Here is a 19,712-nt window from a genome sequence, read left to right as displayed (position 1 = left end):
CATGCATCTTTGCTAAACCATTGTGCAATAGTATCGTCCATACCTGTATTGGTAATGAATTGATTGTATTTTATGTATTTTATGAATTTTATGATCTGGAAACTTTAACTTAGTTTTATTCATTTTATGCATGTATTTTATATGTGGAATATGCTTTTATGACAATCGTCGAATAAAGCTTGCTTGACTTGACTCAACTAAATAAAAACAGTAATATATACAACTATATTTTAAAAATGATGTACCAAACACTTGATATTCTTACCTTGTATAAACTGTTCCATGATATTTTTTACATGAAATTTGTGTTTCATGATATGTTTGAGACTATAATTTAGCAGAATAAGTGGACCGATTAAATAATATGATGAATAAGTATGAATTGTGTTTTTTAGGATTCCAAATCATGCAAAGTCTGGAAAGAATTCGATCCTCATTTCAGACATTACAGACATTACAAGCAAGAGAAGAACGTTTGCGCAGAACGTGTGAAATCGCAGGTGACATCAGTGAGTATTGCATCTTAAATAGCTGATGATCCCCACTTACGATATTTCAACTGCAACAACATGCACTCTGGTTGTTGTGCGTTTTTTTTCTTCATTTTTGCTGCAATTTCATCACAAGTTTGCAGCTTTTTTTTTAAAGCTGCTTTTTTGTCCAAGGCTTGGGGTCAGGATTTTCCTACCCTACCCCTCTTTCTTTTTTACCTGTTTTTTGTGAAACCACTCCCTGGTTGAAGTGTTGGCAAACAATCAGACCTCTGCAGATCTTTGCACAAGCTTGTCTTCAGGGCTTGGCAGGCGTTTTTTTCTGGGGTGGCAGGGTGGGGTCCAGGTTCACTCCTAAGGTTTTGTTGCTGGGGAGCTGCTGGTGCTTTGAAATGAACAATCCAAAACAAATAGCTTTAAAGCATACTTTTTAAAACATTTGTTTTGTGTTATTTATTAAGAGAAGCCTGGTAGCCAGTCTGGTCCTAACGTCATTATTCAAAAAGACTAATTTGAATAGCCACCTTCCCGGGGGCCATAAACAAATCGTAGTGAGGGGCCGCTGCAACCCTCCTTGCCCTGGGAATCAAAACCTCCCCAGGGCAGGCACTAGAACAAAAAAGGAGGAGAGCCATGAGGCTTCCCTCCCTGAGCCAATAATGGTCCTGAGAACCACCATACCCCAGAACGGCTCCAGCTATGTCCCGGAGTGCCGTCTCCCGGGATATTGCTGTTTGCTGTCGCTTGGTGGGAGTTTTACCACTCCCACCAAGCCACAACAAACACTCCACTTCTAGCAAGCGAGATAATTAAAAATGATGTTGCTTGCTGGAAGCGAGGCAGAATTGCTTTTAGACAGAGGGATGCTGCCTGTTCAGCAGCACCCTATGTCTAAAAGCAATGCCGGCTCCCACAGGCTCCCCCCCGTAGTCTCAGTGGAGACACCCACCGGAAGTAGCCAGGCCCAGTGGCCTGGGAGTGCAGGCCAAGCAGCCCCCTCCTCCATTTCAGGAGGCCTGGCCCCAGGGGATGTGTTCCCCAGGGCTGACATCAGCCCAAGAAAGGGGGGCAACGAAACCCCCACTCCAAATATATATATTATTAAAAGTCTGCCAGCAACTCATGGAGGCCCTGCACTACTAGTGGTGATATGAAGTTTAGTTGGCTCCAGATGGATTTTGGGGGCCAACAAGTCTTTTTTTACCTCCAGTAAGACCCACATAGTGGGATAATTGAGAGGTCTTTGGAGGCCACGCCCCTTTTCTCCACTAATCTGCAAGCGTGCCACCTGGTGCACTGCTAGTTGGGGAATAAAGCCCCCTCGGATGCCGAGGGGCTGTGGGGGCAAGCAAGCCCTTCTGTAACCTCCAGTAAGAACCACACAGCAGGATTGCTGAGAGCTGGTCTGAGGTCCCACCCCCTTTCTCCCTCACTCTGCAAAGGCACCTCCTGGTGCACTACTGGTTGGGGGATGAAGTCCTCTTGGATGCTGTGGGCTCTTGGGGGCCCAGAAGCCCTCCTGTTATCTCCTTTGAGTCCGACACAGCACAATACCGGAGACCTGGACCGAGGCCCGACCCTTTCTTCACCATAATGATGTTAATGTGAGATCATAAACAGTACATTATGGGGGTGTAAGTTATACTTAGCTCAGGCAACTATAACTGCCGAATTTTACTGGTTTTGTATGGGTGAAATCTGAGCCGAATGATAGCGCTATTGTAACCTTTATTTTTTTCAGTTAATATATATATATATAATATATATATATTTTTTATAAATTACCTACTGGTGACTGGCAATTATAGTTTGGACTAAAGTTTTCACAGTAAAAGCATTTTTTGTTTTGCCAATAACTTTGGCGCTGCTTAACGAATCTCCCCAAAATTTCCCCTGTTGGATTCAGCTGCTTTGTTAAAAGTTTCGGGGTGCTCCGTAAAGCGAGGAACGAGAAAAAAGGAGATCTCAAAACTCATTTGCCCCATGATAAATCTATGGGGATTAAAAAAAATATATATAACTACAGCCCGAACTGCTGAACGGAGGTACGCCAAATTTGGCAGAAAGGTAAATGTTGGTCCAGAAAGTGTGCTTTTTGTGATCTGGTGCAAATCCGTACAGTAGTTTTGAAATATCTATCTTAAAAACATATAGATCTGGGGACTCAAGTCCTTGCAGTGGACTTGTGCATCGTACTAAAATTTGATTGGCTGCCAACACTTCCACCAGGAACTGTTGGCAGCCATCTTGGGATTTAGCACAGCATAAGAACATAACAGAATAATATAACATGACATGACATCACATTGTAGGCATCACATCATAGCATAGTATGACATAACAGAACATGACATGACGAAATGTAACATATAAAATGACATGACCTATAACACAACATTGCTTGGCATAGCATATGGCATGACATGGCATAACATAGCATAGCATAGCATAAACTAGCGTAACATAACATAGCATGACATAATATAGCATAACATAACATGACAAAACACAACACTAATATAACTTAATGCTTAATAGAGTGTATGCTGAATGGAAAATTGTTAAAGTGGTCCACACGTGAATCTTAAGGGAGAGATATGGGATAAATTACCCTCTGCCATAAATTATAAGGCGATTGCAAGTCACAGAGGAGTTCCATGACCATATAGCGGAACAAGGCCGTAGGCCGAGTTCCTTTATAAGGTTAGGTAACTCCGAAGTGACTTGCACTATCCTTAGAACTTTGTTTGCTTTAGATTCTGATCTGCAATATTGGGGACTGTACAATATTAGTACTTGTGGTTACAGAGTAGAAACCTAGCACAAAATGATGCCCTTCATTTAAGATTAGGGGGTGAATCGAGATTGCGTGCAAATGTGAGGAGAGGAGGGACTCATGTTGTTGAGAACAAATTTCTTCTTTGTGAATCATGAATTGCGCCTTAGAGCAATGTGCTTTGAGTCTTTCTTAATGAAGTGCTGGAGTACAGGAGAGAGCCAGTTGTGTGGAGCAGTATGGTTCCAGATTCAGAGGTCCTAGCTTCAGAAGATATGTTCTTTTCCTTGTGCACTTATTATTAACATGTCTTGTAATGTCCTGGTGTTTTGTTGTTGACTGCTTTTCTGAGATGGGGTTAGGTCTGCTTATAGAAATTGTGGGGCTAGTTCTGTGTTTTATTCACTATCTCTACACTGTCGATTGTGGAGCCAGAGATACTACCAGCCTGATAAATGCCAATAGTTAGCCAGTTGTTCTGAAGTTCATATCTGAAACTAAAACTTGTATCTGGAAGTAAAGTTCATATCTAGAACTAAAGCTTGCAGATATTTTGGTGGAGACAGCTGGCACAGAGCTATTTGTGATTCCTTAACCATGAGGATTCTGAAGGAGAAGGGGCAGTTCATGTGAATTTATTCAGTTTTTTGTTAGAGAACCATGGTGGATCTGAGCTTGGTGGACTTTGTTACTTTGCTAATTTGAGTTTGGAGTAGACACATGACATCTATGCTTGGCATAAAAAGCTTTCAGGAGATGGACGTCCTTGTGTGTGGAGCCTTCAGTGTATAGTTCTGTATTTATTTATTTATTTATTTATTGACATTTGTAGAGCGCGGCGAATACCCGTGGGCGTCTCGGCGCTAGTTAAGGGATGGATCAGCAACTGGGGTAAAGAAGATATACAAGGCTATTGGTCAAATAACCACGTCTTTAGCTGTTTGCGGAATGTGAACAGGGAGGGACTTGCTCGGATATGTGCAGGAAGGGTGTTCCAGAGTCTAGGGGCGGCAACCAGGAAACGCCTGTCGCCCCAGGTGACTGTTCTAGTGCAAGGCACAGCCAAGAAGTTCTGAATAGAGGAACGAAGAGATCGGGTTGGGACATGATGGAGAAGATTCTGTTTGAGAAAGTGGGGACCTTGATTATTGAGTGACTTGTAAACAATACACAGCGATTTGAATTTGATACGGCTGCGTATCGGGAGCCAATGGAGATCCCTAATGATGTTTGTAACTGGTGCGAACTTGGGGATCCCAGCCAGCATTCGTGCGGCTGCATTTTGGATTGACTGCATCTTATTTGTCACTCGGACTTGGGCATTTAAGAATAGAGCGTGACAATAGTCCAAGGAGGACAGGACTAGTGAGCTGACCAGTGTTTTCCCGGCCGTGTTCGGTAGGAAAGGTAGTATTTTCCTAATCATTCTCAATTTCATATGAGCTGAAGCCGCAGTTTTATTCGCATGTGCCATAAAATTGAGGCCAGCATCGAAGATGACGCCTAGATTTCTCACTTTGCTAGCTGGACTCGGCGGGGGACCGAAAGATGGTGGCCACCAGACAGGTGACCAGCCCGGGGAGAGGTGACCGAAGATGACCACTTCAGTTTTTTCTGAATTGAGTTTCAGACAATTCGTGGCCATCCAGTCACCTATTGCCATCATTCCTCTCGTGAATCGATTGGCCACTTCCTCCCCGTCCCCTTTGATAGCCAGTACCAATTGGGTGTCATCGGCGTAGGAGGTAAGGCTCATCCCAAATGCTTTGATGACATTTGCAAGGTCCGACACGTAGATATTAAATAGTGTCGGACTCAGGGATGAGCCTTGAGGGACCCCACACGGCAGAGACACCTTCGATGATTGGTAGGGTCCTAGAGATACTGCTTGTGATCTATTGGCCAGAAACGATACAAGCAGGTCCAGAGCAGTTTTCTGGACCCCCAGTCGTTCGACACGGTCGACTAAGATCTTGTGGTCGACCGTGTCGAAGGCCGCCGAAAGATCCAGCAGTACCAGGAGTGCTGTCCCCCCCTGGTCTCGTATGGCTCTGATGTCATCCGCAGCCTTTAGTGTATCATTGCTCTTCTCTTGCTTCTTGGTACCATGGTGGATGAGGAGGATTTAGGCGTCATGTGCCAACCAAATATCACAGAGAGGAGGACCACAAGCCACTGGTAGTGGTTAGGAACTATGAGGTGTCTTTTTCATGAGCTGGTTTTAGTGGGAAGACGTCGGATACACTCCTGTGTAGCTAGGTTTTGTTAAAATGCTTGCAATTTGATAGAATGTTTTTAGGCTTGCTGGTAGACTGAACTGAAGACTGTGGATAGATATAGCATGCCCAGGTTGAAAGGTTCACTTTAATCTGTTGAGCACTGAGCATTGTTACCATTCAGTGTTCCAGTTAGGCGGGGAGCTGACCCGGAAGTCATGCAGGAGGTTGTTGCTTTGTTATTGCAATTGAATGTCACTATTGTTCTGTGTAATGCAATTGTAGATGTTTGTTAAGTCTGCCAAAGTCAAGATGCTTTCTAGGCCTGGTCGGAGTTCACGGATTGCAGCGTACCCATAAACTAATGTAAACGGCAATGTGGGAGTGAGCTATACTCCTAAACTGCACCATGATATATTTTTGCCAATCGGACTGTTTTATTGTTCTCAGACTATTTTTGATGCTGACGCTCTTATTCACTAGGTAGATGCAACAACAAACCAACCGATGGATGGAAGCTGAATGGACCCTACCTCTATTACTTTTCAACAGAGACAAGAAATTGGTGTGATGCAAGACAATACTGCATTGACAATAATTCCGATCTTGTCTCCATCACAAGCAAGGAAGAGCAGGTGAGACCGCAGTATGATATTCACAAGATGGGTGTGAAGGCCTGAGACATATTATTAAAATTAATGAGTCTATGTTAGTCTGACCACTTTGTTGAGTTCCTTTATTTGTTGCAAAACATCTCTGCTGCCTCTGCATATTCTTTTATGGTCCCTGGCAGTCTGCTTTAGCACGTCACTTGCCTCCGTTTTTTTGCGGTCAGCGTACAGTAGACATCCATCTTTAAATGTTTTACTTTGCCCCAAGCGCGTGTGCTCAGTAGCGTTCAGTGTTTTTAATTTCATGTGTCAGGGATTTTATAGGAAATGTGTGATCCCAAAACAATGTTAACTAGTACAGTATTACAATCTACTTTAAAGACTCTTTTTGTTTGCACATCAACTTCCGCTTTGACCTACTAGAGCCGCCATTTTTGTGAGGCTGCGCTCTAGTCTTTCTCTCCTTCTATGCTATTTGAACCACCTGATGCACTGGACGTTCAGTGGACGCGCCGCTGGCGTGCCTAAGGCAAGCCCGTCTGTGCCTGTCCTCATACGGACCGTGGCCAGCACCAGCCATGCTGCCCATGACGCACCCCATTTTGCAGATTTTATTAAATATACCAAGAGGGAGCTGTGGGTATTACAACGTACTCAATGCGTTCATTTGGGATCCCCTCATGCTGTAAGCTCTGATACAGTGTTTACTTGGCTGAATTGCAGTTTTACTGTTCCGTTGTTGGATCAAGCCTCGCTTTTAACAATCTCCCTGTACCCTTACTTTCCAATGACTCTTTAGGAGTCTCTTTAGTTTTAAAACATAAGAGATAATTTTTGGTGGGTTTGTTAAATTGCAGCTCCCTACCGATGCATGCCTTGGACATTTTTAACCTGTTAGCTGATAACTACTGGGATGTCTTGTTCCTTACAGAAATGTGGCTCAAAGGCAGTTAGGCACCGGATATAGCACTAGCCATCCCACAGGAATTCTCCATTTAAACACCTTGATTGAGATAATAAAATTGGTGGTGGGATTGCACACATCGTGTATCGTCTCCGTGCTCTGTCTCTAGAGTATGCAGACATTTGTCCTGGCACTCTGATGAGAAACCATAGAAGGTAAACAAGAGAAGGCTAATGCTTTGTTGGTTGTGAGTGAAAAATTCAGCAAATCAACAGCTCAAACTATTGGGGAAACAGTCTTTGCAACGCAATTTTTACATTGTAGTGCCTTCACCAAGCATTTGTTACCTCACATTTGTTTAGCACGTATAGGCTTTATCACACATGCCTTCACCACGCATTTAAGGTAAGCATAAATATATATTCCACTTACACAAACCCGGATGTCCGGAGCTTCTAATATGGCGGTCCTGGAAGGGTTCTGGTAACACACAATGTCGTGCATAACTCCCTTCTTCCAAGAAAAGAAATTCCAGGACACACAGGAATGCTTCCATTAATTTATTTGGGCAAGTTCACACCCCACCAATGCTTTTCGTCTTGCGGTTGTCTCACGTGAGAAATGTAATCATAGTTGCTGACCAAGAATTCGGGAAGGCCAAGTGCGAGTGCACGTGTCAGAGATGCCTTCATTATTCACAGGGAGATGCCGATAGCCCAAAAACTACTGACAGACCTAATAGTGCCTCATCTCAAGTACATAATTTAATGAAAAATAAGTGCCAAGATGCTTGTCAGGAGGCCATTGCTGCTTGCCCCACCAGCGCTGCTGATGATAGTACCATCACAACTAACCTTCTCACTCATACAAGTGTGACAGTTCAGACTTTAAATATAGATTAAAATGACTAATACATAAATTAAAGAGGAGGCTTGGGATAATTTGCAGTCTACCGATGTATTAAGGGACAGCAGAAAGTGTTGGGCCATAATAAACCAGCCATTCTTCACGGAAAGCGACAATCTAGACACTGAGTGCGTAATCCCGGACGATGTTTGGCTCCAGCATTTCAAGAATATTTATGGGGACAACGAGACCCAGGAGTCAACATCAGAACTACCTATCATGAGTTGACTTACAAATCCTATTAAATTTGAACTGGTGGAAGTAGAAAGGGCTATCTGTGATACATCTAAAAATAAGGCCCCAGGCCCGATGGGGTGCCTGCTGACCTTTACATTATGTACCCTAATTTTTGGGCAAAGATTTTAACCAATGTATTCAATTCAGCAGCCTAGTGGGTTTCCCCCCTTCTTGGGGCTCCTCCATTATTGTGCCCATCTTTAAAAAGGGGAGTCGAGGGGACCCCGCCTGCTACAGGCCAATCTCCCTGCTAGACTCTGCCGTTAAGATCATGGGCAGAGTCATCCTTCAGAAAGTAGGAGATTGGATGAATGGCAGGGGGGTGCTCTCGAATCTCCAGTACGGTTTCAGGCAACACAGGAGCACCATGGACCAATGCCTAAATTTATACCTTTTGATTAATAAATACACGGTAGCAAAAGAGGGCTTTCTATATCTTGGGTTCACAGATCTATCATCAGCCTTTGATCTGGTGAACCGCTCCAAATTATGGCGTATTTTGTTGGATATGGGCATAGATGCAGCGCTAATTCACTTTCTTACCGTCCTCCACCAGGACCTAGCGGCAGCCGTTAGGGTCACGCAGGATGGCAGGTGCACGGGCCAATTCAGTTTCAGACGGGGAGTCAGACAAGGCTGCATTCTGGCCCCCCTCCTTTTCACAATTTATATAAATGGCCTGGAAAAATCTCTGGCCATGGCCAATGTGGACATTCCACGTGCAGGAGGAACGGGTATCCCGGTCCTCTTGTACACGGATGACGCGGTACTTATCGCTCGCACAGGCCTGGGGTTACAGAGGCTGCTGGACAATTTCGGGGCATTTATGGAGTCCCTCGATCTAAAAGTAAACAGTAATAAATCCCACGTAATGATCGTAGGGGCCCGCAGGAAGATCAGTAAGGTTAAAACATTCAAATGCCTGGGTGTGGAAGTTTCTAGGGTCCCAGTATTTACTTATATGGGTGTCTTATTCGACGAGAAAGGTAATTGGGGTCCCCAGCAGAAACATAAAAGCAACATAGTAGCAAGATCTACAACAGCCCTCCTTAGTTTTGCTAAAAGGCTGGGAGCTAAACCCTTGGAAGTTATGCTTAAAATATACAAGTCCAAGTGTTGCGCGATTGCCTCTTATGGGGCTTCGATATGGGGATATGGACCAGTGGGCGAAATACAATTAGTAGAAAACAGCTTCCTTAGATCCCTGCTGGTGGTACCTTAGTCGTCGTCGACTTTGGCTGTACATTGTGAATTAGGTGTGGGTCACATCACAGACTATCTAAAAGCAGCCCCACTGATCTGTTGGGCAAAGACGTAGCTCAATGAGGACATAACGCTCAATCACCTTATCCTTAAAGACTGCTTGGCCCTCGACAAGGCAGACAGAATCCCATGGCTGGCATACGTTAGAGCGGCGTGTGTCAGGCTCGGACGTCCTGAATTGTACACAGCTCCAGAGGGAATTAAGAAAGAGGATTTGGGATGGATTAAACACAATTTCCGGATCATGTTGGAGGCAGATAGGGAGGAGGTGGAGCTCAAAAAATCAGGAGTAAGAAGCATTTATGCCTTACAGACTTCGCCTTCCATTGAACCTTACCTCAAGATAGTCACTAAGCCGTTCCATCGCTTTCTGTTGATAAGATTTAGATTCAATCTAATTCACTACATTTTAGGAGATTTCCAGCAATGGGGTAAACCAGCTGATTCCTCACCTTGCCCATGTGATAACTTCTCGACACAAGACACCCTTCATCTAATCATGTTTTGTGAAAACTTTTCCGAGGCACTTAAAAAATTCTTACTGCCTATATTACGAGAAGCAGGGTTTCTCCAGGTGAGGCCTGCACTTTTATATTTGTAACTGTTGAACAGTGTGCGGGTCATCTTCAGTGTAGCAAGTTTTCTGGTGGCCGCAGTGAGAGTGAAGAACAAAAGAACAATATGCATGAATTAAGTTTTTGTCCTTATAATCATGGAAACTGGAACGAAGGTCTTAGAATTTTTATTTTATTTTAAATAGTAGTTTTTAGGCCAGGCGGATACATTTGTTGACCAACTGTTTTGTATGAATCATGAATCATAAGTAGTGTATATACATGAATGTCTGTAAATATATGCCTTTTTATTTACATATATATATATATATATATATATATATATATATATATATATATATATATATATATATATATATATATATATATATATATATATATATATATATATATTTATCTATTTTATGTACAATGTATGTATGTATTGCTGCTTCTTTTATGATTTTAACTAATCGAAATAAAGAGTTTTGACTGACTGACTAATACATGGTGCCCCAGGTATTTTTTATAGGTTTGGGGGGCAGGTATTATGGATTCTAAAGTGTTTTTAACTATTAAACAAATGTTGTGCTTCTCACAATATTGGACAAACAGCACCACCATATGGCAGCTGTTATAAGAGCCAGTGTTGAAGACAAAGGGCCGGTGCTGAGCACCGTAAACTCCCTGCTCAAATTAAGCACTGCTCGTCTCCTTTCAGAAAACATGTAGAGTGTATGAACAGACCAAGCTTGAAGAAAGCCCTCTGCCCCTGCCCACCTCTGGCCACTGAGAGGCAGGTTTAGGATGGTCCTGTAAGAAGCATTATTGAAATAAGGTAATGCTGCATCAGTCACCAGCAGACTCAGCAAAGAATGTGAGCATTATAGAGGAAAATAACTTTAGCAGGCGGAAGGGTCTCTTTCTCTAATTTGTCAGGAGCGAGGAGACCCCTCAGCATGCGAAAACAGGTACAAAGGTGAGTCTCGAAGAGAGCATCTCTGAAGACTGTGTCAGACCCCCAGAAGAAGGGCAGTGCTGGTACTCCAGGATCTCTGGTCACCCTAAGAGGGACCCTGAGGGGCATATGTACAAGGGAGGTGGCGGAGTGAGGCGTTAGCCTTCCTGGCTTAACGCCTCACTCCGCCACTTAAGAAAATGCAGGGCTGCACCATATTTAGAAGAATATGGTGCAGTCCTGCGTTTCCCCTGCGTTGGTGGAACACTTTAGAGCCTAGCACCAATGCCGGCACCCTTACACCATAGTGCAAGGGTGTCTGCATGCATGAGAGGATTGTTATTGTGCAGGAAGGTCCTGCTTCCTGCTAATAACCAATCTTCAAATGCTGCTTTGTAACTTCAATGTGTGCTGCTTAACGCAGCATACACAGAAGTTGCAAAACGGCATTTAAAAAAATCATTGTTCATGTGTAGGAAGGGAGACCTTCCTGTACATAAACAATCATTGGCCTTTTCCTGTTTTCATGTGTGCTGCAAAACGCAGCCACCATGAAAACAGCAAAAACAAGGAGAAATTAAACATTTCTCTTTGTTGCACTAGGGAACGACCAGGTTTCCCCTGGCCTTAATTCTGGTGCTGCCTCCTATTTAGGCCGCCTTCATAAAGAGAAGGTAGTGTCATAATCATTTTTACCGAAGACATTGAGGAGAGCCAGCGTACGGGACCCGGGTGTTGACTAGAGACTGACACAGCTCAAGAAAACGCCAGAATAACTACGCACAAGAACAAGGCGCCCCCCTAATCCACCCGACCCAAGGACCAGCTCACTTTAACATTAGATTCTAATAACAAAGAGGAGTATCGACATGGAGGATCTCGCGCTCTAGTGCCGTGGAGAAGATTACCAACCACGCAACAATTGCGCCTTAAATCAAGGGGATAAATATCTCCTCATTTTTAATTTGACAACGTCTGAATAAGGGCCACCAGATAGCGAGATATAATAGGACCATCAGATTTAATAAAGGACAAAGATGCGATTATGCAAAAACTGAAAACTGAAATAAACCCCAATGGTCTATAAATTGAAAATGCAATAAGGATCTCTGTGTATAGGCAACCATCCAGTGCCAAAATAGGAGAGACACTTATGTAAAAGTCTTGAAAAAGATGGCATATTACTAAAAGAGCCCATTGAAACGCGTCGACGCCCACCACTGCACAATCAAACAACCTAACTCACCCCAAGAACAACGAAAAAAGCCGAGTCTGGGATCGAGTTTTAATGAGGGTTCAGATGTGCACATTTGTATGACAAATCGTTGATGTCTTTGTTAGTCTCTCTCTCCCCCTATTTCTTTTGTATTGCATAATCTGTTTTATTTAGGCAAGTTTTCTCAATTTATTGGACTACTGTATGAGTATTTGTTGATGTCTATATGAACTGTGAATGATTTTTTCTCAATTGAAAAATCCTTTTATGAAATACAAATGTTTTTTAATATGTTTTAAAGGTTTGTTTTAATAAAATGTCTATACTTTTTATATATAAAATTGTTCTTGTTTATGCTTCTGCTCAATTGAGCTTTTTGTCCAAGACCAATATTTGGGCGTATTTTCTCAGTAACTCAACCAAGGGAAACTGCTTAACTTCACTGTTGTGGTGGGGGGGCGCTAGAGGGCGCACTGCGGAATGGCCGCACTGTCATGAGGCTCCCGCTGCCCGGAGCTATTATCCGCCTAGGTATCCTGATTACCATCGCTGCGCCCTGAACTGACCCCACGGATCGGTTGGGATATCGGCTGTCCACCCACGGTCCAACTCCTGAGCCATTCGAAGGTTGCTGGCCGAAGTTATGTGGATCCCAAGTTTCTCCGACTCGCGCTCTGGAGGTCTGATGCCCTCTTGCCCGGCATCACTGTTCATGCCAGTCCGGGGCTCTGCACGTGGGGTGTAGGCCTAGCTCCGCCCTTCTCCGCCAGGCCTGTTCGCTGGTCGGGCGAGACGCTTGGCTCTTCCTTGTTGTCGGACTTATCTATCGGCTATCTCATCTGCCTGCCCAGATACCTTTGCTTACGGAGTCGCAACGGATCTTCTACTTTGATTCTGAGAGTTTGCCCCCTTGGGCTGGAGGTGAAGACGGCCATTTCTCGTCGTTGGGAGTGGCGGGGCGTGTTGGCCTGCTCGTGCCCCCACGATTCGAGCTGCTTTCTACTTGGCCGGGTCCCTTGTCCGACCTCTATCCTGACTCCTATTTGCCTCGATCCCCCACTGCACCACCGATATGGGGAAGCCGGACACTAAACAGTCCAAATTGTCCTTTGACTCTGGAGGGGCTAGGCGTGGGACGCGTTTGCTCCAGGAAGCTGGGACTTCGCGGTCCCCCCCCCCCGAATGTCGCTGAGAGTGTCCCGCACCCACCACCACCGGACTTTGCCCAAATGATGCAGGAGATGAGGCAGGGGTTCGCCACTATAGTGGACAAAGTGGACAAGATATCGTCGCGCATGGATGCGGTCGTTCAGAAATTGGACGTGCATGAGGAGCGCTTGACGGCGGCGGAACAGCGCATTTCGGACCATGATGACACGGCGGCCACCCATACCACCCAACTGGCGAGAATGGACAATATCTTGCGTGTCATTGCCGCTAAGAACGAAGAGTTGGAAGCGAGGAGTAGGCGCAACAACGTGCGCATTGTAGGTGTCCCGGAGTCCACGAATGTGGGCAAAATGGAGACTTATGTGGAGAGGCTACTGGTGGGCGCCATTGGGGCGGAAGTTTTCTCGTCCCAGTTCATTGTTGAGAGAGCGCATCGGACTTTGGGACCTCGCCCGGCCTCTGGGGCTGCACCGCGTCCCATCATAGCGCGCCTTTTGAATTATCGTGATCGAGACGCTGCTCTTCAGGCTGCCCGCACTAACAGGGCTCTCTCCTTCGAAGGGGTGTCTTTCACCATGTACCCCGACTTCACGCCGATGGTGCAGGACCAGCGTCGGAAGTTCTTGGGGGTGAAAAGGAAGCTTCGGGACCTCCAAGTGGACTACGCCTTGCTTTATCCGGCTAAACTTAGAGTGACGCATCAGGCTAAACAACATTTCTTCACCAACCCACAGCATGCTGAGGACTTTGCGAAGCGCCTCCAGCGCGAGCGAGCTGCTGCGGATCGGGGTGACGATCGAGATTCGGAGGGTGAACATTCGGCGGCTGAGGAGGAGGTCGCCTGATTCTGGTGACTTTGGACCTTGTCTATCTTCTTCCCATTTTTTGGGTACTGTGGACGTGTATCTTTTGTATTGAGTCCTGCTGTCTTCCTTCTCCGTATTTGCGGCCTAGCTATCGTCCGTTGTTGTTTTTTGCTGATGCGTGGGTCATGTCTGTGTTGTGTTGAATGAGTGTGTTTTGCTACTTATTTTTGAGGGGTCGGTATGGCACCGCAGGATGGTGATCTTTGGTGTTGCGCTCTGGGCACCCACCCCCCCGCGCTGTGCCTGGGGCCGCCTGATACTTGTTGGCGCGGACACTGGCGTGGCGTGAGGGAGTGGCGTCGTGCACCTCTGGAAGGTTCCCCGGAGGGTGTGCCCCAGGTTTACCTTTGGTTTGGATTCTAGTCCTCTGTTGGTTGACTGGATGTGTGTTGGGGAACGGGGGGGGGGGTATGCGTGGCCTGATGGTTGGGGTGGTGTCAGGTGGGTGGATGGGGTGGGAATGAAGCTGTCCATGTCTGTTTGCCCGGGACTTCTGGTTCGCTATGGGAGCTGCTGCTGTTGTTTGAGTGCACGGAAATGTTGTGGCGCCCGCTATCCAGGCTGTTCCACTTTTCTATCTGGCGGGACTGGTCCTGGGGACCGTGTTCCCGTCCATTTTGGGCCCGAGTGCAGCGGCCGCCATTTTAGGCTGCCACGTGACGGGGCGCACTCTGCAAGCGTAGCATGTGTGCGAGTTGTGGGCCGTGTGGGATGGCTTGGCGGCGTGCTGCGCGCAGTCTGTCCTGAGTGCTTGCTGCATGGATGGGTTGGTTGGGGGGGAGTTGTTGTGTTATTGTTTGGTTCTTTCGGAGATGACTGGGAAATGTGTGGAGTGCATGTGGGGGCCTGGCCGTGCCCTGGGGCGTGGACCTATTGCTGGCTGTTGCTGGTAGTTGGATGCCCTATATTTGTCTATTGGGTCCCGTGGGGCCCTGAATCTGTGTGATGTCGACTGCTGTTGTAGACCAGATCTCGATTTTGTCCTGGAATGTACGGGGCCTTAATGATGCCAGGAAGTGTCGTAGTGTGATCCAGTATTTGGACAGGCATGCTATTCATGTTGCTTTTCTCCAGGAGACGCATCTGCGCCCCGCTCCCTCCCCCACTTTTGGTGGGAGGTGGGCTGCGGCCAGGGGGTTTGCTTCCTATTCTTCTTATGCTCGTGGGGTTGTCATCCTTGTAAAAAGATCGCTCGCATTTCAGGAACTTGGATCTGTGGGGGACCCTGAGGGGCGCTATGTACTGTTGTGGGGTCGGCTTGGGCAGAAACTGTACTGTTTGTTAATTGCTATGCTCCTAATGTTGATACGCCAATCTTTTTTGTCACTCTATGGGGTCATGTCCTTGCTGTGGATGCTACTCACATTGTGTGGGGGGGGGACTTTAATTTTGCATTTCAGGCCCAGTTGGATAGATCGGAGGGTAGCCCTCAGTACAATGTACAAGCTAGAGAAGTGTTGCGGGGGATAGTGGAGGAGGCTGGGATGGTTGACAGCTGGAGGTACACCCACCCTGCCACCAAGGAGGGCACTCATTACACCACACATGCTCGCTCATGGGCGAGACTGGACTATGTGTTTCTCTCTAGAGGGTTGATGGCTGGCCTAAGGGAGGCTACGCATCTGGCTCGGACGTATTCTGATCACTGTCCGGTGAAGGTTGTTTTATCCGTCCCCGGGCTGCATAGGCCGCGCCCACCTTGGCGTTTGTTTCCGACTGCTTTGCTTGACCCGGTGTTCAAGGAGGAACTCGGTGTGGAGGTGGAGGCATTCTTCCCTAGGAACAAGGGCTCTGTGGACAGCATTGAGGTCATTTGGGAGGCATTCAAGGTTACGATCCGGGGTGTCACTATTTCTAAAAGTTGTGGAGTACTCCGTCTGATTGTTCGGACCCTCGAGAGATTGGAGGCTGATTTGCGAGACTTGGAGCGCAGGATGCAGGTTGATTCGGACCCCGCTCTTCTGTCACAGTTCCGCACTAAGCTCTCCGAGTATGAGGAGGAGGCTGCTCGAGAGGCTAAGTATAGGGGGAAGTACTGGACGTCGAGGCGATACTGCGAGGGGGAACGGCCCGGTAAGGTCCTTGCTGCCCTTACTAGGCATCCAAGGCATGGGTCGGACGTGTTGGAATTGGTGACTCCGGATGGCACTCGCTGTCGAGACACTTCGGAGATTCAGCGCACTTTTATTGATCACTATGCACACCTTTACACGACACAGCAGACGGGAGAGACTCGATACGGCGGCTTCCTCGATGAGTTGGCGCTCTGTTGGTTATCGGATGGTCATCGGGAGTTCTTAGGCAGGCCCCTAGAGGTGGAGGAGGTCAGGAATGCCATCATGTCTCTTTCTAATGGGAAGGCCGCCGGGCTGGATGGCCTTCCTGCGGAATTTTACAAGTGTTATGTGGACACCATGGCCCCTGTGCTCCGTGAGGTGTTTGAGGAGTCTCTGGAGGAGGGACGTCTACCGGGCTCTATGCGGGAGGTCGCCATAACGTCGCTGCTCAAGCCAGGCAAGGATCCGCTGGATGTGGGCTCCTACAGGCCCCTCTCATTGCTCAACTGCGATGTTAAAATTCTCGCGAAGGTCTTGACGGTGAGACTAGCCGAACTCATGCCCGTTCTCGTGTTGCCTGATCAGTCGGGCTTTGTGCCCGGCCGTGCTACCTCTCACAATCTCCGCACTTTGTTTTCGCTTGTGTCGACCATTGATCCCACTGTCCCGGTGGCCGCTATCTTTCTTGATGCCACTAAGGCGTTTGACTCTGTTGAGTGGGGCTACCTTATTGATGTTCTTTGTCGGATGGGCTTCCCCAGGATTTTCATCTCTTGGGTTAAGCTTTTATATACTGATCCGATGGCGAGGGTAGTAGTGAATGGGGTGCTATCCCCCTCGTTCCCTCTCACGAGAGGGACCCGACAGGGTTGCCCCCTCTCACCCCTTTTGTTTGCTATCGCCATTGAGCCGCTAGCCTGTAGGATTCGTCAGTTTCATCAGCAGAGCGCCTTTAATTGTCTTCAGCGACAGGTAGGCATTTCTTTATACGCCGATGATGTCACACTCTATGTCAAGGACCCTGAGAACAACCTTAATTCGCTCCTGCGGGAGCTGGTCGCTTTTGGAGGTGTCTCCGGGGTTCATATCAACTGGCGGAAATCTCAATTTTTCCCCCTCACTGCTGCGGTGGCCAGGTTTCCCCTTGACTACCCTCTGGAATGGTGTGACTCGGAGTTGCGATATCTCGGTATTGTCATATCCTTGGACAGGGAAGACGCGGTTCGGCTTAACTATGGTGTGGCCATTACTAAACTGGCGGATGATGTCACCAGGTGGATGTCTTTGCCTCTCTCCATGGCCGGTAGGGCGTCTCTTATCAAGATGGTCGTTCTGCCCCGCTTTCTTTATCTCTTTCAAAACCTCCCATATCATCCTGGTGCTTATTTCTTTCGTAGACTCCGCTCCGAGCTCCTGCGGTTGTTCTGGGGGGGCAAGCAGCCACGGGTGGCCTGGGCCACCCTTACGTTGCCCTATGCTGATGGCGGATTCAACGTCCCTGATTTTGAACTTTATTATCTCAGCGCTCAGACGCATTATGCTTATCACTGGATGCGCCCCACGCCGTTCATGCCCCAGATTGCTGCTGAGCATTGGGTCGCCCACCCGCTCCCACTTGAGGGGATGGTTTTGGGCAAGGTGTCCGATGTGGAAACGCCTCGCACGACGGTGACGTGCACAGTGGATGCTTGGAAGCGGGTGGCTCACTTGCTAGGTGTTTCCTTTCTCTACTCACCGGCCTTGCCTCTGGCTTATCATCCGGATTTGTCGCTGTTGTTGGAAACGGGGTTTCAGCGAATGTGCAAGCGGCTGGGTATCCTCACGTGGGGCGACTTGTTTCATGAAGGTGCCTTCCGTACGCAGGCTCACTTCTTCGGTGCGGCTGCTTGCTCCCCTCTAGACCTGTTCTACTTTGTCCGCCTGCGGCAGGGCATGCGTGCTCTGCTACCGGACTACCCTTCGGAGCCTGGGGTTACCCTTCCCCTCCACGTGCTGTTGGTTTCAGATGGGCGACACCTGGTGTCGAAATTATACGGGGCTATTCGCCGACAGCGATCGGTCCCGGCCAATCGGGTGCGCGAGCAGTGGGTTGCCGAATTGGGTGCTCCTATTACAGACGAGCAGTGGACATACTGTTGCGGGCTCACGGCCAATGTTTCTTCTAGTTGTCGCCTTAAAATCATCCATTACAAGTTTGTTCAGAGGTACTATTATACCCCGGCGAGGAAACTACGGTTCCATTTGGCGGAGGATGACAGGTGTGCTAGGTGTCGGGCGGAAGGCGCTGACTTTTTGCATTTGGCTTGGAGCTGTGCGGGGGTATTGGAGTACTGGACTCAGGTTCATGACGCTCTGCAGGTTATGGCGGAGGATGGGGTGGCGTTTGACCCCTTAGTGATGTTACTTGGCTTCTCTAAGGACGTACCTGCCTCTCACCGTAGATTTGTTGACGTGGCCCTGCTGCTGGCTAGGCGTAGGGTGGCTTGTTGCTGGGGTCGTGGTAGGGTGCCGCGCTTTCAGGACTGGGTGACTGACCTCATATACTGTCAGGATCAATACAATATCTATTCTGACTTGATGCCTGTTCGATGCAGACCAAAGGATTTTTGGAGTCCGCTCCAGGTGTACCTCCTAGCCAGGGCTGCGCGGGACTCTGATTCTGAACCTGGGGACCGCGAAGGGATAGGTTGATAACAACATGATAGGCTGGGATTTTACACAACGCCTGCTTTTCTTCCGATATCGGGGGAGGGGCTGACTGTCTCCTTTTCCTGCGAGATATTGGGGGGTTGTAGTCTCCCTTACGACTGGTGTATTACTGGTAATTCAGACTGTATCCCTGTGCGGCACCTTTATTTCCTATGTTCCTCATATTTGAGTCACCTCTGTCTCATGTACTCTCCGCTAATGTAATGTGTTCATACTGCATTGTCTTATTGGCTCGCCTGCCCATGCTGGATCATAGTATTCTAACCTCTACTGTACACTTTGCTATTGCTCCTTGTATTGCCTGGTGCCCTGCCCTGTACTTCCTTGTATCTCCTGGTTTTTTTTTTGTTTTTTTTTTCCTTGGCTCTGACGTACCACTGTAATGGCCATATGTGACTGTCTGTTTTGTATGTATACTCCCCTTGAACCTGTTTGTCTCCAAATAAAGGTTTAAAAAAAAAAAAAAAACTTCACTGTTGTGGTGGAACGCCCACAGCAACACCCATTGCCCTCCCCTTTCATGCTAAGCATAGCGTGAAAGGTGGCCTTATTTACAAGGCAGCGTTAAGCCACGTTAAGTGGCTTAACGCCGCCTTGTAAGTAATGTGAAGCCCCTATAGCCATCACAGCTTCACTGAAAAGGATGTTGCGATGGCGATAGGGGCTTGTAAATATGCCAGAGTATTGTAAAACTTCAGAGATGGCATGCACAGCATATTTTAAGTTGTTAAAGAAGAGGTGCTGCCATATGTCACAATGCCCAAAAACAGAAGTCATT

At 47.2% G+C, this 19,712-nt stretch overlaps 1 protein-coding gene across 1 annotated transcript in view; it reads left to right on the top strand.

Moving 5' to 3' along the window:
- Nucleotides 1–19,712, top strand: part of LOC147726027 (CD209 antigen-like protein C) — a 156,475-nt gene that overhangs the window by 96,012 nt on the left and 40,751 nt on the right. The window contains exons 4-5 of the mRNA XM_086962859.1: nucleotides 396–509; nucleotides 5,967–6,118. Coding sequence (XP_086818985.1) covers nucleotides 396–509; nucleotides 5,967–6,118 — 266 coding nt within the window. The remainder of the gene's footprint in view (nucleotides 1–395; nucleotides 510–5,966; nucleotides 6,119–19,712) is intronic.

The sequence above is a fragment of the Lissotriton vulgaris genome, chromosome 3_1 (assembly GCF_964263255.1).
Source record: "Lissotriton vulgaris chromosome 3_1, aLisVul1.2, whole genome shotgun sequence".
Classification (NCBI taxonomy): domain Eukaryota; kingdom Metazoa; phylum Chordata; class Amphibia; order Caudata; family Salamandridae; genus Lissotriton; species Lissotriton vulgaris.
The sequence above is the reverse complement of the archived record's forward strand: the minus strand, read 5'-3'. Positions and strand labels throughout refer to the sequence as shown.